This window comes from Rhinolophus hipposideros, assembly GCF_964194185.1.
Source record: "Rhinolophus hipposideros genome assembly, chromosome: 5".
NCBI classification, from domain to species: Eukaryota; Metazoa; Chordata; class Mammalia; order Chiroptera; family Rhinolophidae; genus Rhinolophus; species Rhinolophus hipposideros.
In genome coordinates, this window is record NC_138051.1 from 91,852,958 (window position 1) to 91,873,047 (window position 20,090).

General features: G+C 40.6%; 1 protein-coding gene across 1 annotated transcript in view; it reads right to left on the reverse strand.

Moving 5' to 3' along the window:
• Nucleotides 1-8,397: 8,397 nt before the first annotated feature.
• Nucleotides 8,398-20,090, reverse strand: part of CATSPERB (cation channel sperm associated auxiliary subunit beta) — a gene marked incomplete at its 5' end in the record, with an annotated part of 68,620 nt that continues 56,927 nt past the window's right edge. Inside the window, 7 exons of the mRNA XM_081048930.1 lie at nucleotides 8,398-8,862; nucleotides 11,294-11,368; nucleotides 12,080-12,180; nucleotides 13,856-13,991; nucleotides 15,248-15,358; nucleotides 19,013-19,123; nucleotides 19,806-20,003. Of these exons, the coding sequence (XP_080905056.1) occupies nucleotides 8,647-8,862; nucleotides 11,294-11,368; nucleotides 12,080-12,180; nucleotides 13,856-13,991; nucleotides 15,248-15,358; nucleotides 19,013-19,123; nucleotides 19,806-20,003 (948 nt within the window). The 3' untranslated portion in view covers nucleotides 8,398-8,646. The remainder of the gene's footprint in view (nucleotides 8,863-11,293; nucleotides 11,369-12,079; nucleotides 12,181-13,855; nucleotides 13,992-15,247; nucleotides 15,359-19,012; nucleotides 19,124-19,805; nucleotides 20,004-20,090) is intronic.

Consider the following 20,090-nt stretch of genomic DNA (forward strand, 5'->3'; position numbering starts at 1 on the left):
CCCAAACCAGATACAGACAGTACCAGAAAGAAAATTATAGGCTCATTTCCCTAACATTTACAGTCATAAATGTCCAGAATAAAATATTAGCTAGCCAGACTCAAGAGGGTATTAGAAAAATAAAGCATCCTGATCAAGTAAGGTTTAGTCTAGGAATGCAAGAATGGTTCAAGCAAGGTCAAATTATGAGTCTAGAAGGCATACAGACTGTGGTTATAACTGTCCTCTGCCAGAAAAGAACTTTGCCATCAGAAAAAGAAAGCTTTATTCCAACGTGCTCAAGAGCCTACAGTCAGCATAACTAACTAGTAACCTTTCCAAGGTCAGAGGAGATGCCTCCCTCACTACAGACACTGAAAGAATGTAGCACAAGAACTCAGCTGAGGTCCACCAGCTGCTATGCTGATCCTCCTGAACACACCAGTGTCATCGAAGGCTCTTGAATGAAGAGGGGGAAATGTTTGCCAATTCAGAAAGGCGAGTACTGGTGAATACTGGTTGCCACAAACAGAATAAGGTTAGCCGTCATTAAAATAAAAGGGCTTTCTAGCATTACTGTAATTACCCTAAATAGTCTCAAGTTTTATCATGATGCTAAAAATTGAAATGTCTCGAAATACTAGATATTTGTCTGTGTTTCCCATGGTTTTAAAGGTGTTCCCGTGATGTCACTCTTTTACCGAGAGTGACATAAAAAAAAACATACATGAGAATAGTTTTGAATATGGAATGAACCATAATTTATTCATAAAACTTAACTTCAAAACTCCTCACAGGCAATGACTGTTGCCCAACTTTGATTTTCCCTACAGATACCAAACCAGTGCTGGTCGCACACGTGCCTGATAAGCACTTGTTAAAATTGATTTGACTTTGAGTGTAAATTTGAACATTTTCTATGAGTAGGACAGCAGCCACTTTATTGGGAGGTTTAAATGTACAGGTCCTACTAAATATATTGAACTCAAGGTCTTTGACCCAAAGTGAATGCTCGAAGATTTAGGGTTCATCTGTCAGATGTTGCAGTATACATTTTTTGTTCACATGGAAAAAGTGCCAGATCATTGAGAACAGAGCCTGCAATCCTTTATATCCTCACTTCCAGAATCACTCTTTTAATACCCATTCTGCCAATTTATAATGGGGGATGGGGTGGGATGGGGACAACTATACATGAACAGAAAGAAAGGTATAGAAGGATCTTCACAAGGTTGTTTCCATTTATCACAGGAGCAGAGGAGAGCAGGAAGAAAAAAAAAAGCCTGGATTTTAAAAAATCACATTATTTTCATTGTTATAAACCCTTACAACTTTTTGTGTTGCTTTCTTCTTTTAGTCCTGCAAACTGAACGTAAATAATGTCTTTAACAGACTCAAATCCATAGACAACTAGAAATGGTTCGCACACATCCTACCATATTCTCCTGTACTATACAAGGCTACTCAATGTTCCTTTACTTCCCTGGAACTTTTTCTTCAACTTCTTTGGTACTGATGTGTCTTCTGCCCAAATTCTACTTTCTTTTCCACCTCTCGAAACTTTTATCAGCCTTCAAGATCCAATTTTTAAAAAGTCACCCAACTATTTCCTCCTCTCTGGCCCAATACTACCTCCTTCTTACTGTTACTATGCTTTGCGTAACTGTCTTACATGGAATTATGTTTGTGTGGTCTTAGGCTCCCACTATGCTGTGGGCTCCTGAAGACAAAGCATCCTGGTTTGTTAATAGTTGCATCTAAGGATCTCCGCACAAGGTTTCGTGTTCCTCACCAATCAGAGGCATTGCCAAGCTAAAAAAGGATGTATTTTTCTTCTCTGGGGATGGCCCCAATGAACAGAAGGGCTAGGACAGGTTTTGTGACCTTTTCCCTGGCCACAGCTGACTGATCTAGGGATAACCATCTGATTTAGACTCCTTCAGCCAGCTTCTTGCTGAGGACTTTTAACTTCAATCAGAGCCCCAGAGATGGAAGTGGTGGTGGTGATGGTGGCTGGGAGCTTAGTCACGTGACGGTAGTGTGTGAAAAGGTCTGGCCAGGAACTCTTGTCGCTGCAGCTTGGAGCTGCCTGGGTTAGTGCAGGGTCCTGGACTAATTGGGTGTGACAGGCCATGCGGTCGGGCGGGGAGGAAGGGCTGCATATGAACTGACTACTGAAAGAGGAATGCTGGTGCTTCAGGTCTGGGTGGTTCTTCCTCATGATGCTGACGCAAGTTCCAAAATTATTGGTCTAGACAAAACAGCCTTGGTCAGAACTGTTCTGTGACCCTTCTGAATGACGCTTTCATTGCTTGTGGCCGAAAGCTGAGAGACTAATAAGTTGGTTCACAACTGATTTGGGGGATTTCTGAAGTAGACTGCCAGTTGAGTTCACAGCCCAAGTAGATTTCTTAGCTGAACATCAAAGTGGCAGATTATATTTCCAATGATGACTGCAAGAATTCCTCCCAAAGCATAGGCTCTTTTGCAATATCACCTTGCTACTCAAAGGAGGTGGAATCTCTTTCTCCTTCCTTTGAATCTGGGCTGGCCTTGGGACCATCTTGACCAAGAGAATGAAGCAGAACTGACAGTATGAGAATTCAAAGTGCAGGTATTAAAATCTGGTATCTCCTGTTTTTGTGTTCTGGGGGAAGCCAATCGCCATGTAAGAAGTCCACCTACCAATGTACCACAGTTCTGTGACTAAGCTTAAGCTAGGAGAGGCTACATGGGGAGACAGATGCCTGGCCAGTCCCCCGCTGTTCCAGCCAACCCAGCTGAGGAGCTAGGCATGGGAGTTAGGAAGTCATCTTTGATGTTCTAGCCCCAGCATACAAAGGAGGGTGGTTTGCTGAGGAGGGTGGTTTCTGGTAGTCAGCTGCATTGGTGGCCTTCAGTGAACCTCACCTGTCAATACTCATGCGTGTGCATAGACCTCTTCTCTTGAATCTGGGCTAGGCTGGTGACTTGCTTTAGCCAACAGACTGTGGATGATGTGTCAGTATCAGGTGAAAGTGTGGCAGCTCCCTCTTTTGCATTTTAGGAGCCTTAAGCTGATCTGGCTGCCCTGGTAGAGAAGCCATCTAGAGAGACGCCATGTGCAGAGATTTCTTGAAAAGGAGAGGCCCTGAGACTACATGGAGAGAGAAAGCTCAGACATCAGGTACATGGCTGAGCCTTGCCCCCAGCCAACCTACCAGCTGAAGGCTGTGCATGAATGACCACTGAGAAGACCAGTAGAACCACCCAGCTAAGTTCAGCCCAGACCACACCATCGTGAGCAAAAAACATGGTTGTTGTGTTAAGTCACTAAATTGTGGAGCAGTAGATAACAAAGCAACCAGGTAAGAGTGGGATCATCAACATTTGCAATGAGAGCAGTGCATATTCCCGGCCTACTGGTGTGTTGGGCTTGGTCACGTGCCTTGATCTGGCTAATGGAAAATGAGCAGACACGATGCACATCCCTTGCTTTAGACAGTTCAGATGGTTTGGCTGCGTCTCTCATGTCCAGTCCTTTGCCATGAAAAGAGCTGCCCTTCAGCCTGTGTTCCAGAGGGCAGAACTGTGGGGCAGACCTGCCTGGAGCAGAACCACCACAGCCAATCCACAGACCAGTGAGCTTATTGTCATAAGCCACTGAGAGCTGAGATTTGAGGGTTGCTGCTGCTGAAAAAACTGACTAAATGCTCATCACCCACCAGTTCTTCCTTCAGTGAAATCGTTGCCATTTCCTGATGCGCCTCCACTGAGGGCTAAATCTTAATATCCCTCCAGTCGGCCGCACTCTCTGCTGAACGGTGGGTTCTGACTCCAAGTAAATGGGAGGGTGTTAAGCATAATCGGAACTGAAAAGAGGTGCACCATAGACTTGCAAATTGTAGAAATGTGTTCATTTTATTGTCAAAACTCGGGGGAAACTTTTATGGGCCAGAAGTTTTGAGATGTGGGATCAAAGATTGAAGAACATGACGTGTGCTCAAGTCTTAATTCGTTGTCATCCTGAGACTGTATTCAATATGCAAGCTAAGGCTGCTAGCTGGGCTTCTAAGGGACTGGACTGATTATTGCAAACCCTGCCTGAGATTGGCACCATGCTGGGGGACCCTGGAAGGCCAGGAGGCACCTGTCCCAGTGGAGAGAAGAAGTCAAAGACTGACAACATGCAGAAGTCTCTCTCCCCTTCTCGTCACTAGGAGCAGATTGATAACGGCAGCCTCTGAACCTTTTACAACGTGCTCCTGACCTCCCCTTCACACAGCTAACTCAGCTATAGCACTTTCTAGGTGCCAGGTTCTGTGCTGAGCACTTTATGTGTATTAACTCCTTCAATTCCGAAGTAGTCCAATCATCATTAGATTGCCCAAGAAACTGAGCCACAGAGAAGTTAAATAACTTTCCCAAGATGACACAGCTAGAACGTGGCAAAGGCAGCATTCCATTCCAGATGTCCTTACCCTGGACCGTAAGCTCTTACCTATCACACTGTATGGTAGGGTGATGGTGGGGGGCGCTGCGGTTAAAATGGGATCCCTGATGTCGCTGGAAATGAGAGGTGCCTCGGATGGCCAGGCCAGGTGTGGTCACTGTGATATTGGCAGAGTGGAAACAGCCATCGCGGTACAGACAAGCCATGAAGCCTGAGGCGTATTACTCCATTTCAAGCACAGGCCTTGTCCTGGCCGGGCAGCCATGTACTTCCCACTTCTGGCTCTGGCCCCAGTCTAGTGGGGTGTGAGCTGACCACCTCACTTTGCTATAGAACACTCTTTTGCATGGGCCTGAAGAGCATGAAGAAGCAACTTCATAAGCTGTCTTGGTAAGATACACGAGTGATGGAGTAGAAGGTCAAACTCAGCAAGAATACACTGTAGCAAAGTTTGGGTTAATTCATTATGGTGGAGCCCCGTGGGGATCTCCCACTCCAAAGGCCAGGAGAGGCCAGAGCACCTTGCATTGTCTACCACTAAGGCAGAAGAAGAATACCTTTTAAACCATTAGGGAACATGGTCATTTAAAATATTCTGCTCCAGGGCATGCTGGCTGAAAAGTAGGCGGCTTTGAGTGGGGCCTAGCCCAGGTCAGATTGCAACAAATATGGTTACTCTTCTCTGGTGACCCAGAAGATTTGTCAACACATTTGTCTTATTTTGTAAACAACTGTAAAGGGTCTGCGATTTTAACCTCCTTGCAAACTAACAAGGTGGTTTCCTGGATGCTGGTTGAAGACAGACTCCTGGGACAAAACAGCAGATTCTTTGTTACTTTCAGCAACAGCAACAGCTAGAGTAACAGCCCTTTTGCACCCCACCCTGCACCTGCGTCCCAGGTTGATACAAAGAGGGCCAGAGGACAGGTGCACAGACGGTGGGCTGTGTTACCTGAAAGGAACTCTGAGCTGAGGGAATCCCAATCTTTCATGATGGGCCCCCAAGCATGTTGCCTTTGGTTCCAGAAAAGAGACATTATCTTTATTATACAGAAAGCACGCCTGCCCATTTGCTCTGAATGCCTTATAAGTTTCTATGGTAATTTTTCATCTCCGCTACTTTCTGTACCAACATAAGGAACGGGGTAACCGGAAAAAAAAAGAAAGAAAGAAAGAAAGAAAAGAAAACATGGGAATAGTAAAACTCTGATGAATTTATTTAGAATTTTCCAATCAGAAGATCTATAAAGAAGCTATTCTAATTTTGACGTGCACTTAAGTTTTGTGTTATCTCAGCTTTTTAAAATAAAACCAATCCCACAGCATTTAACTGTTATCTGGTAATAACATAGGGGTAATCAAAACAATGTGGATAAATGTTGTAGGACTACACTCCCAACAAAGGACACCAAAAAAGCACACACTGAATTGCCTTCTCAACAAAACCACCGATACAACCCTCTTTCCGCATATTCACGCACTCATAAAGCCACACCTGAATCCCAGATCTATTTTGCAAGCATCTGAAGGTGAGGTTGACGGCGGCACCATCACCTTCTCACTTTTTGGCCCTGGCCATGGTGGAAACTGACGGAGACCGTATCAAATTTTTAATTTAAATTACACATGGTGAGATGCCGTAATCTTTTTAGTGCTTTGGGACTCTGAATGTTTTAATCCCTCACAATGTGCCTCTGACCCAATCCTCAATCACTTCACAAAAAGAACAGAGGCAAGAGGTTGATGTCTTGGAGGATTTGTCACATTATGGTGGACTCTGTCACCCAGAAACAGGTGGTCTTCATACCTGGTGATACAAGAAGGCCCCTGGAAAGTTCATGCACAGTGGCCCGTTGGACACTGGTGATCTCTCCGGCTGGATGAAATATATGTTCCGTGTCAGTAATACCCAATATCCAGGGATACTTCCTATGGCTAGAGCACATTAATTTGGGGAACATGGGGGTGGAGAGTGAATGGTTCATTTTAAGATTTCACTTAATAAACCTCTACCAAGAAGTTTGGCTTTTTGTGCTCTCAACTTTGGGCTCAGCTAGTCACGTGGTCTATCTAACCAGTGTAGAAATGCTTCTACCCGTGAACGCAATACTGATGCCAGTAACCTGGAAACTGAGACGCCTTGTAGCCATGTTTGATTCTTGGCATATTAAAAAAAAAAACAGGCAAAAGAGAAGATAATGGATCTTATTGGGGAAAATAAAGATGCTATCGTACAATGGGGACCAAGGTCAATTTCGTGGGTTCTGGGCCACATGTCCAAGGATAAAGAAAAGTATCATACACAGTGATAGAGAACCCATTACCAGAGACTAGGTTTACCAAAGGCGAAGAGCCCTCAGGAATGAAATGGTTGTGTTCCTGGGCAAAGGATCCTAATCAGCTGAGCTGCCGTTCGCAGGCCAGGGAGCACATGGAATGTGGGACGGAGACAGAAATCTAACATCACCCTTGGTATTAGCTACAGAAACAAGGGCCGCGGACTCTATTCACATTTCTTTTTTTCGGATAAAGTATAATTATCACCATTTTTCCCCTTTGGGGTAGAAACTAAGAGAAATCCATAGCACCTACAGATGTGTAGACTCCAAGTGGCTCTACAACATTACCTCTAAACCCCATAGTTATACATGACTTTGAATCTTCTTTTTTTGGGGGCGGGGGAATAGGTGAACGAATTTGTGGTTGTATGTAGAATGGCTGGGTTATCTTCGCATGTACAGGAAGACAGATGTGTGCCCAGCACGGGCCTGTATGCTGAAAGTCTGACTGGCTAAAGGACGACATGTAGTGGCCCACAGGTTAGAACCTTAGGCTAAATAATTTCCCCAAGGCAGCACAGCTAGTGAGTGATGGAGCCAGAGAAAAATCAGGCTGTAGGGTGTTCCCACCAGGGGCAGCTGAGCGTGGCTTACCTAGGGACCCTCTGCACTATCTTCAAAATGTTTCTGTAAATCTAAAACTATTCTAAAATTTTTGAAAGTTTATTGAAAGAAAAAAAACCAGGCTATTAGATTCTGGAACTTACACTTTAAACCACCCTGCCATGTTTTATCTCTAGACCCCTGGCCCAAGTTACACTCCGAAGATTTGACAAACTCCTGTTTCCTAGGTTTCACTCCTGCCTGTGACAAGAACTGATTGTCCAGATTTTGCGTTGATTGTCTGACTTTCTGTACTACCCTTGCAATAAATTTCCTTTTTTTAAATTATAATCAGAATCACTTTCTATTACTTGCAACCTAACAACACCTAAAACAGCTGATATTTATAGTATTCACAAAGCTGGGCATTGTTTTAAGTCCTTTACGTGTATTCATTCGTTTTGACCCTCTCAGTAGCCCTATTAGGTAGGTATTATTATCCCCACTCTACAGGTGGAAACAGTCAGGCACAAAGAAGTTAAGTACCTAACTTGCCCAGGTCACACACAACTAGGAAGTGGTGGTGAACCCGAGATGTCTGGCTCCTGAGTCTGCTTCTTGTATCCACCTTGCCCCCAGCCATCGCAGAACAACTTCCATGATATACTGCACGGCCTTGCTTTACAGTTCTCAGAAGCGGGCTCTTTGGGCCAGATGCCTGGCCTCTCCATATGCTGTCAAAGCGGCGAGCTTCTCCGCCTGAGCTTGTCCAGGAGACTGGAGGTCTGATCTCTGAATGCCTTGCCCATTTCCTGACTACCTGGGAACAGGTGCGCGGCGTCAGCACGAGGAGGGGCACAGCTTTTGGAATCCTACGCACTGCATGGAGCCTTATAAACCAATACCTCGCCCAGTCACCGTGTTCTTGCGACACCTCCATGACAGGAGTCACATTTCCCTCTTCTTGGGGACCACAGTCCAGTTTTGAAGTTACTTTGAGAAACCCGGATGATTTCATGTATAAAGGCCGAGAGGCGCTGAACACACAGAATGGGCTCCAGTTAATAAAAGCTGAAAAACGGAAAACCCAGTTCACACAGACATGGTCATCGTTTTTTATTTTTCTAAACACCTTAAGGAAAATCCTCTGTGTAAGTACTGACCTAAGATATTTTCTGCATATTTAAAATTAGAGAAGGGAAGGGTAAACACATTGACAAATAGCAATTTGAGTTATAATGGTAATTCTGTAGTATTTTATCTAATTTTTATAATAACACTTAAATATAGTATCCTAAAAATTGTCTAATAAAACTAGAAAATAAAGAGAAAATTGTGATAATCATATGTTCACTATTCAGAGGTTGATCTGTAAGCCAGCTGACTGACTCTGACATTTGATAACTTCGCTTTGCTTCTTCTAACCAAGTTTCGGCACTTATCCCATGGGTGGATGTTACGTATTTGAAGCATAAATGTTAAAAAAATTAATCCCCCTAGCATTACAGCGGCTGCGATGGCAATAAGTGGGTGTCCTGGAAATGGAAGTGGCACTTCATCAACGTAAATCTGCAACAGGAAAAACAAAGTCTTTAAGCTTTCTGAGTCTAGTAATTCCAAAACATGGAGCTTTACATGATTCCCACATCGTGCAGACACTATTAATCATTTAGTAAAATTCTGCCCAGACTTATATGATATTCAGCATTCACAAAGCTTGGAAACAGTCTCTTGACAATTTGGAAAATAACGCAGTAGATAGAGCAAAGAAGTCTATGTATTATCCTATGCCTTTAGCCTATGTCTTTCATGGCAGAGGTAGGCAGATAGGACACTTCGATGGCAGGAAAGCATTGCATTTCAGTGCTGGAGGAATGGGCCAAGTGCTGTGGGAACATGGTGAGGGAATGCCTACCGGCTTCAGATAGGCATGGAAGGCGCTTCCTGAGCTGGAACTTAAAAAATAAGTGGGTTCACAGAAGAGAAGAAGGGACGTTCCAGGTTGAGGGATTAAGCATGTGCTCTTTCAAACGATCTTCTCTTTAGAAAAGCCTCTATATAAATTCGGACAGAGAAATTTCTGGGTGTTCAAAATTGTTCCTCTGCCTGAATGGATAATTAGTAAAACAAGTTCCTAGAGGAGAGCTAAGATTATTGTGTTTTTCTCTGAGAGTTCATGCAAGGTGGGGTGCCATTATGTTACGTGTGGAAGGTGGTTCAAACCCAGTGGCTTACGTTTTCTCTGTGAAATAGGAAGCAAGATCACCTTTTGAGGTAGAAGGAAGCTGAGATGAATGGAAATAGGACAATGGGGGATGTGGAAAATGCTGAGGACAGAAAAAGGACTGATCAACTGCTTTACGATAAAGCTCAAGTTAAATGGACCGTCATCTTCCCAGTGACCCGAGGACGTATCTATTTTCTTAGAAACAGTCCCCGCATGCCATCCGTTCTTATCCATTTAGTTCTTTTTTATATAGCTTCTGTTTCTCTGCTGAAACTATCTCCCTTTCCATTCATTTGAAAATGGCACGTGGTTATAATAGCTTGTTTAAAATATCTGCCTGATAATTTCATTGGTTGTCATTTGCTCATTATTGTCTTTTCTCTTCAGAATTGATTATATGTATTTTCTTAGTTCTTGGTATATTGAGTAATTTTGGATTGTATCCTGGATGCTTAAGATATTTTGGTGTGAGACTCCAGTTTCTGTTAAAAAGTCTCCAGAAACTGTTGATTTTTTGTTTGTTTTAGCAGTTGATCATACTGATTAAATTGAGATCACAAGTTATGCTTCATTCTCTGTGGTTGGTGGCTCTACTGTCAGCTGAGTGTTCAAAGCCTCTGCAATGCTATTGTGTCTTCCTGGTTCCTGTGCCCCTCGTGTTATTCTGGAACTTACATGGTGTTTATAGTATAGTTTTATTTGTTTGCTGTGCTTCTTTAAGTGTGTTCTGCTCATGTACTGCTTGGTACTTGTGCTAATTCATGTACAGAATTAGGAATCTCCTTCGCCCGTTCTCTTCTCTTAGGGGAATTCCCCACACTCTACTCCCAGACGCATTTTTTCCTAATCCTCTGGAAAGAAAGCTGAGAGTCCAGGAGAATTTTAGCTCCCTGTATTATTGTGCGAGTCTCTGAAACTGAGGCTGCGTTTGGGACCAAGAGGTGAGAAAAGAGAGAAAAATAATGGGAATTTCGTCTCACGCTCTTCATATGACAGGTGCCTCTTTTCCTGATTCCTCTATCTAGTGAGATGGATTTTCTCTCATGGTCTTAGGTGTCTGCACTGCTGCCAGGGCTGCCCAGTCTCATAGTTGTGCAGATCCATTACCGGGGCTGGCCTTGGGACAGGGCCAGGATAGAAAAAGGAAAAGAGGGGTGGGATTGATTTCGTTTTTGATAATGTGGTACCGGTAGTTGCCAATGAATGAGTCAGCAATCAATTTAATCAAATCCTTATTCCTTTTCACCCTTTACAGGCAGCAGATGTTGTTATGTGAATAAGCAAAAATGTGTCATTGCATATCATGGGGTGATTCAGGAGACTGATTTTGGTTCCAAATTCTGTTGCATCTTGATAGCTTTGGGAGTATTTAAGACTCTATTATTATAATGCACATAACCAAAGGGAGGCTAACACTGGAAACTAAAATGGGACATATATGTCTCTGTGGGAAGGTCAGGGTGAGGGGAAGGTCAGGGTGAGGGGAAGGGCATCAAAAGTCAGAAAACCAAGCTAAATGTGGGAGGTGGAAAGGGAACAACAACAAATACAGGCACTTAGTAGAATTTCCCCAGCATCGATCAGCCCTGCCGCCTGTCACCTGCTCTAACTGCACCATTACTGATGTCACCACTATTCTCCAGGATCCCGTCTCCAAGCCTTGTCCATCACACCAATTCTGCCATTTTTTAATCTTCAGTGTCTCCTGGACCAACACTGGTCATGTTATATCCCCAGCCATCACCCCATTTGATACCTGTGTAGTCACTGTACCTGAAATTCTTCAACTAAGTTACAAAAAGTGACCCCTGGGACAACGGACACTCTGAAGTGAAAAAGCTCAGAGCCCTGTGGAAAAAGCATACCCTGTCATTAGCGGTGTCAACATGTATGTCCCCTTAAATAAAAATATGGTCACTTTCCCTAGAGATGTTGCATGAAAAAATTCCAATCCCCTGAAGGCTCTTGGGCATATACTTTCATTTTCAAAATAAAAATGGAGGGAAAAGGACAAAAACTGGAAACAGAATGATTTGATAGCTGATACTGCACTTTATATTTAGAATGAAGAAACAGCAATATAAAACCTAACATGGCCTTGGTGCATACATTGGGCTAATCCTCATGTTCATGATTTTGATATGTCCCCTAACTTTGATTGGCTTTCTCAACAATTGCCCAGGTTATATCCACCTCACATGTTCTTAAGGACAACAGGAACCGGAAGACATGTCGGTGTATCTCCAGGTGAAGAATACGGAGCCCATTTCCCCCTCACTTTTAGAAACACCCTTTCTGCTGTACCTTAGTAGGTAATGTATTCATGATGTCTATCTCCTCAAAACATAGTAAGTCAATGTTCACTTCAACTTTCAGATACCTTTGGAAATAGTGACATCGAGGGATATAGAGGGAACATAAACACTCTCCATATACTTTAAAGATGCTGTTTCCACTATTCATGGATACCTATACTTTAAAATTAAAACCAATCTTAGTTTAGACATATATATTTGATCTAAACTCGAAACAGGAAAAACAAAAATGCTGCTAACTTACCCTTATACTTAAGTTGAGGCCCGAAGGATTATACACTGGAGCATGAAGAATAAGTTCTAAGTAATCTTTCAATTTTTTTACATTTCCTGGTACAGTGTGTGCTAAAAGTACATAAGTATATTTTAAGCACATGTCTGCTATTTTCTCATTTTGCATACAACATGTTACATACATTAAGGTACAGTGAAAGATTCCATTCCACAACATAACTGAGTTATCCCATGCTTTTAGTTCTGCTAGACTTTGTGGAAGATATATTTAGGGGTGATTAAGCCTTGTATCTCTCATTGCATCTGCTCAGAGGTGTCAAGAAGGAAAGCATCTTAATTCAGGCTGACCTTTCCTTGAAGCTCCATGCTCATGACCAGTTCTGACCTGCACATACTTTGTGTCTTTGGCAATAAGATAATTTCAGGACCACCTTAGTGGTTGGTAAGTGATTTTAAATAAGGTGGCAGAAAAGTTTCACAACAGGATCACTGAAATCTTTTCCCCCAAAAAGTGATCAGTTACTCCTGCCTTTCCTATAATTCTTTCTAAAACCACGTATGTTGTGTTGGATTTAGACATTGCAGTGGTGTAATGGAATATGGGATGTAAAAGGGAAAAAAAAGACCCCAAATCTCTGATTGCAGCATTTGTCAATTCCCATGGCTAATTTCAAACTACCCACATTTTAACAACCTGTGTGCAAAATGCTTGACTATTTAACAATCAGTGCTCAAAAGTTAGTAACAACAGGCTCCAGTACACCACAGAAAATGGGGATGTTATGATAGTTAAAGCAAAATGTTTAGTACTTTTCTTTACTGCATTTTTCATTCCAAAAACGCCTGTGTTTGGCATAGTAAGACTCACTGAATATCAAATATCTGCATATTTGATAACATTAATGACTGATCAAAATTTTGTTTAATTCTATCGATCTGTCTATTACCTTGAAGTATTCATACATAAACAAACACAAAACGTATGATAAAAGATTATATTAGGTTGGTGCAAAAGTAATTGCGGTTTTTGCAATTATTTTAACCTTTTAACCGCAATTACTTTTGTACCAACCTAATATAAATGAGGTAGGGTACATTTCATTTTTCTTATTTAAAAATATTTCTGCATTTTTTCAGTTATCTTACCATAAAATCTTTAAGAAATTTACTCATAATTAGAAGACAGATACCCTGTTTCCCTGAAAATAAGACCTAGCCAGACAATCATCTCTAATGCATCTTTTGGAGCAAAAATTAATATGAGACCCAGTATTATATTATATTACATTACATTACATTATGTAAGACCGGGTCTTATATTATAGTAAAATAAGACTGGGTCTTATATTAATTTTTGCTCCAAAAGACACACTAGAGCTGATTGTCTATCTAGGTCTTATTTTCGGGGAAACTCGGTACTATAAAAGGCAGTATCTTTTATAACCTCCTCTGTAACACTGCATAACTGGTGAAAGGAGACATGAGACTAACATGTAGCACAAATTCAATCATTTTTGCTGCATCTACAAAATGGCTTCCAAATGTTTTACAGCTCAAATTCTTCAAAAATGCTTTTATGCCATAAAATCCAGGTCACTGGAAGTGATGAAATAAGAGGGAGACAATAGAAGCAGAATGAACAGCAGTGTGCCAACTGATTCAAATTCTTTTCCAAAGAACCCCTGGCTACATATCTCTGGTGCAAACAGTTTCTGTAAACCACTTATCTAAGTAATAACAACATTGTTTATAAGATAAAATAATTATAGAAGAAAGCAAATCCTACTTAGTTCCCAGTTTTCCCTCCTATTCACTTCCATCACGGTAACCAGATAGGGAGTTTCCACTGGCATATGTCCATCCTCACTGTGAATTTCCAAAGAAATTGGGTACTGTGTGACTGGAAACTTAAAACGAGGAACCTAAAATGCAAATTCCAAGAACGAATATAACTTTGGAACATCAATACTAATTTGATTTCCTGGTAAAGAATGAATAGATATATTCCCAAGAATTTGGCTCTTCTAAATGAAATGGGCTTCTTGAGCTTTCTGTCTTCTCAGGGTATGAGATTCTTCTTACAGAAGAATCAATGTGAACTCCAAAAGTAATATACAAACATTGTGGTAACAAAACTCGTAACTTCCCATGGGCGTTTTTCACAGGCCTTTTACTATGAGGTTGTGCAAACTTTGTTGGCTATTCCCTAAGGCACGGCATGAACTGCATTTTGCCGTCTCCGTTATCACCTCTCTCCCAGCCAGTCATGATCTTTCAGCCACACTCTTTAAACTCAGACTCTGGAGTCAGAGTTCAAAACTAGCTCTATTGCATATTATGATGTGATCTTTGGCAAATTACCTGGCTTCTCTGTGCCTCATACAAAATGAGACAAGTCATTGAGAAGGTGTAGAGCAGTGTTTAGCAAGTAGTAAATGCTCAAGAAATATTATTGTAATTCAGCAAGGGTGGAGTTGCAGAGGTATATAATAACAACACTCATAGTTTATTGAATGTGACTCTGTGCCCCATATTGATTAATATAATGCTATCTATAGTCTTACAAGGCCTTGAAATAGATTTACTTGAAAGTTATACCAAGTACACACTCAGCTTGACTAATGCAAACACCAATATTAACTTGATATACCTTTGAATGCTTTGAGATTAACAGAATGAAACATTTGACACAGGACACATTGTCTTCACCAACATGTTACATTGTCTTCACCAACATGTTACACTGTCTTCTATTTTGTCACTACCTCCAGACTGAGCTCCTGATTATAAGGATTTCAACTTCTGTTATCCCAGGACCCAATATATATTAGATACTAAATATTTTTTAATGAATCAATATTCACCATAATTTAGTGGAGTGTTTGCCAAATTGCAAATTGTTTAACTATAGATGTGTGTGTGTGTGTGTGTGTGTGTTTATAAGAACCTGTGAAATGTACAGAGCAGAGCAAGTATTATTCTGTTTTACATATGATGTTAATTAACTTGTCTGGGGACATTTAAATCCAGATCTTTTCAGCCCTGTGTCGTATTTAGTTCTATGTCATAATAAAATATTATTTCTATGTCTCAGTTTTCATGTTTAACCAAAATGCTCATTTCATCATCTTATTAACATGAAAGTATTATGTCTTCAGGTAATTAAAAATGATCTTACCTTTTCTCTGCAATCCGAGAAAGCAACAGCATATGAAAACTTCTGATCATTTGTGCAATTACATTCCTCCCGAGTAGATTTATTAGCACACTGTTTGAATTTACCAGATTTCTGCAAATAGAATTAATATAGGTTGACTTGGGCTTTTTTTGTTTGGCTGGATTTCTGCAAAGTGAGTAAATCTTCAGTAAATATCTGTTCCCTGAATGAATAAAATCCTCAAGAAAGGGAAAGAAATCCATTCATAACAAATGTATATTATTTCTGAATATTGTCTCCTCGCTTGGTAATTTGAATGCGAGTATCACTCAGCTGCTTGCCAGTTTATGTCAGGGCGGTTGATGGTTAAGATGTATGGACCTAGAAAGCCTGTCATTCTGAATGCTGCGTCTCAGGACTGCCAAATTCCCTGCTCTTGGCCCCTCCCATCGCGGGCATGAAAACAGGCCTAAGAGGACTTGATATTATGGTTTGCAGACGCTGTGGAACACTCTCCATACCTACTATTTCATACTTGTCTTTCCTCATAGCATTCACTAATGCTACTTAAACTCTACTACAACTGCCCATTTGTCATTCGATTTTTACTTGATCTCTCTTGCTAGAGATCGGTTTACTTAGTTCATTTTTTTCAAAGAACTGGCTTTGGATTTTGATAATCAACTCTATTTTTTAAAATACTATCTTTCCTTCTACTTTTATTATTATTATTTTTTTAGGATTACCATTCCCCTTCCCTCCCAACTACTTTTTTTCTTCTGCTTATTGAGACAAAATTCACCATTTTAACCATTTTCAAGTGTACAATGCAGTGGGTTTTAGTATGTTCACAATAGTACTCAATCATCACCGCTAGCTAATTCCAGAACATTTTCATCATGCCAAAAGCAAACCCTGGGTACATTAATAGTTATGCCCCTTTACCTCCTCTTCCAGCCCATGTCAATTCATTCTGCTTTCCATCTCTACGAATTTTCCTATTCTGGGCATTTCGTATAAATGGAAATATGCACTATGTGGTCTTCTGTGACTGCTTTCTTTCACTTAACATATTGTTTGTGAGGTTCATCCATGTTGTAGCATGAATCAATACTTCCTTCCTTTTTATGGCTAAATAATGTTCCATTGTATAGCATATTCATTCCAAAGATATAGCGTATTCTGTTTATCCATTCATCAGTTAACAAATATTTGATTGTTTCCCCTTTTGGGCTATTATGAATAATGTTGCTAAGAAGTTTTTGTTTGAACATACATTTTCAATTGTTTTGGATATATATCGAGGGGTGGGTCATATAGTCATTCCACATGTTTCCATTTTTGAAGAACTGCCACACTGTTTTCCACAACAGCCGCACCATTTCACATTCCCATCAGCAATGTACGAGGGTCCCGATTTCTCCACATCCTTGTCAACATTTGTCATTTTGCATTACAAAAGGTATTATAGCTGTCTTAATGGGTAAGAAGTGGTATCTCACTGTGGTTTGATTTGCACTTACCTAATAATTAATGATGTTGAGCAAAGTCACTGAGCCCTTTCCCATCTCTGTCCTTTCTGCATGATGTTTCCTCAGCATTTGTCTCCCTTTTTCCCTTGTGTATACTCTTCCTCCCTCTTCCTTTGGTTAACCTCTACTCATTTTTCAGACTAAGTTAGTTAGGCATCCCTGATCCAAGTCATATTGTGTGTTTTATGTCTGTCTCTATTATTTGTCTATATCTTAAACTTCACGGTAAATAAGGGTCAACTGGGAGATCTCTTGAAATGCAGATTTCAGGATTACACCTGTAGTTTCTGATTCAGGAGCTATGAGGCGACAATGAGAAAGCTGCGTTGTAGAAATATTCCCAGATAATTCTGGTTCAGGTTATGGAGCACCATGCTATTCAGAAACGCTGCCCTAGATGGCACCATTTAGGTTGTGTAAGTTTTGGTTTAATGCCTGCTCTCCCCCAATAGACTAAGGATCAATGAAGGTAACATGTTTATCTTGTTCATTGCTGCGTCCTCAGAGGATGTCTGTAGGACAACAGCACCTGACAACACTGGAAATGCTGAAATTAACATTTGTTGAATTTTAAAACGTGCATTAAAAATCTCTTATTTACTTCGGTGTAAATTAGATACATTTCCTATTCAACTCCAAAGAAAATCCTGAAAAAAACCCAAAAAACTAAGGACTTTCATACAAATATAGAAAAGCCATATTTCAATAGAAGAGGCTTGGTTCTAGTGACACAACAGGGTTTATCTTTGGGATAAACTGAAGCTAAAGAAGAACACAGTATTCTAATTCTAGTTGCTCAAAGGAGCAGAGCTTCTTACCCTGAAATCCAAGATTCAACAAGAAGTCAACCTTCTCGTGTGTGTGTGTGTGTGTGTGTGTGTGTGTGTAACAATATGAGTGTAAATATGTATTATTACTTTGTTCAACAGTTGTTAGGCCTCCATATATCTGACACTGTTCTGTGTACCAAAGATACAATGGAGAACAAAATAGATTTACAAAAAAAGAAACAAAACCCTGCCTTATGTAGCTTACCTTTTTATGAAATACAATAAACACAATAAATGAGTAAAATGTGTAAAATTGTAGTAAGTGTAATGAGGAAAAATAAGGCAGGGAAGGGGGATAGGGAGTGGGTAACAGCAGAGATGGGAATTACAGTTCTAAATAGAGTGGCTAAGAAAGGCCCCCCAATGACGGTGACATTTAAGCAAAAATCGAAAGATGGTGACAGAGTGCACCATGTGACAAATGGCAGAAGAGCACCCCAGACAGGAAGTTTTTTGAAACTGCAAATGCCCTGAGGTGGAAACATGTCTGGAATATTTGAAGAATAGGCTGTCACCGTTGACAAAGTGGCCAATGTGGCTAGAGCAACTTGACCTGGGGGAAACTAGGTCAGATGCAATATCAAGGCCAAATCACAGAGGGCCTTATAACCCACTGTAAGAATTTGGCTTTTACTCTGAGTGAGATGGGAAGGCAATGGAGAGCCTTGAACAAAAGAAACAATTTATGTCATTGTGTGTGTGCATGCTCATGAAGGGATATGACAGTCTCTCTGTACAGGTATATAGGCAGGGAGGTGTGGTTATCTGGAGAGAGATTCCACAGGCATCTACGAGGTTTCCTTGAGAAGCTAACCCATGATGTACTTTTCTGCTGAAGCTAATGGTGACAGTCTGTTCTCTCTACCTTGCTCACTCCATGCTCCAGAGAGGCAGAGCTCTGCTGGGGTTGAATTATTTTCTAGGCAGAATATGGCAGGAATTTAAACATGCCGATTTTGGAATAAGCGCCCTTCTTTACTTTTGGGCACCATTCTTTTCACAGAGCTGGAGATGCGAGATGGGCCTGGGGGCCATTTTCATTTGACAAAAGATGCTTTGACCCTATCTATCCCCTTTGAAATCCAAATGGGAGCCAGAGAGAGGTCAGGGGGAAAAGTCCTTTTAGACATCTTTATCCCAAAACCATATTCAGGAGTAGCAGTAGGAGGAGAGAGGACTACAGTAGTAGTAGGAAGAACGGGTAACAGTAGAAGTAATCTTCCTCAGTATCATCACCATCATCACCTTTATCACCATCATCACCATCATCACCATCATCACCATCGCTGAAATATCAGGCAGATGGAGCAAGGTACTGAATGTACCTTCTCATTTAATCCCCCCAGCTACATCCATCTGTAATTGTACTGAATGATTTCTTGAATTCAAATAAACACTAGTTTATTTGTAGAAAAATGATTTACCTTTGACTTGTGAAATAGATTTCTTGGTATAGGTTTGCTGGGATCTGCATGATAGAAATTATCTGTAAGTGGAATGGCGATTCCCATATTAGATGGAGGTCTGTAGTTTATCTGCAAGTGATTAAGCAAAGAAAATGTATAATTCATTATTATTTATTATATTACTCTACGCTCCCTACTCAGTATTTTCTGGAATTTCAACAAACTCAACCCATGGTACTACAACTTGGACTTTGTAAATAAATAAAAAAACTTTTTAGTACCTAAAATAGTGTCAGAAAGTCAATGAAATAAAGTTTCAACACTTTATAAAGAGTCCCAGTGATGTATTTAGTAAACAATTTTTCAAGTTTGGTTATTTGCTTTTTTGTCACAAGGAAAATTATAAGTTAGCAGAGTAATAATTTATATTTTAAAAAGATTCTCATAAGGCAAAAATTAAAATTGTTACTACATTGAAATGGGGCCAGTAAGATATATTAGTTCAGGACAGGACAACACAAGGCCAAATAACTTCATATATGGCAAAAGCCCAAGATTATGCCACCAAAATATAGCATAAATGATATTAATAATGATGAGACCAAGTTCCCAAGAGAAATCATTATTTCAGAAAGCTTTACATTTTAGAAATAAATCATCATCATATCCTCGAAATGCCATGAGGACTGAAAAGTAACTAGAATGTTTTGAGCACATCATGGAAGAAATGTTAAGAATGAATGGCCAGCCAGTCACACAACAGTAATATATTACTGGTACCCTTAAAACAATCTGCTTAGGTTTTTTTTACCGGCAACGTTTTGATCATATTAAAACCCTGACTGTCTTTGTGGACTCCACTGATCCAGTCTTCCAATGGGATACATTGACTAGGAATGTGATGTATAGATTTGAGATAACTACAGCTGCTTTTCAGTGTTGGCACGAATGTTGTCACAAAGCAGTCCACTGATGCTCCCCAGACAATAAATGCCAGTGAAGTTGAACCCTGAAAATAGCCAAATAAAATGCAGATTATTTAAAGTAACTGCTAGAGGATGCACTGTATCCACTCAAAATTCATACGTTGATGTCT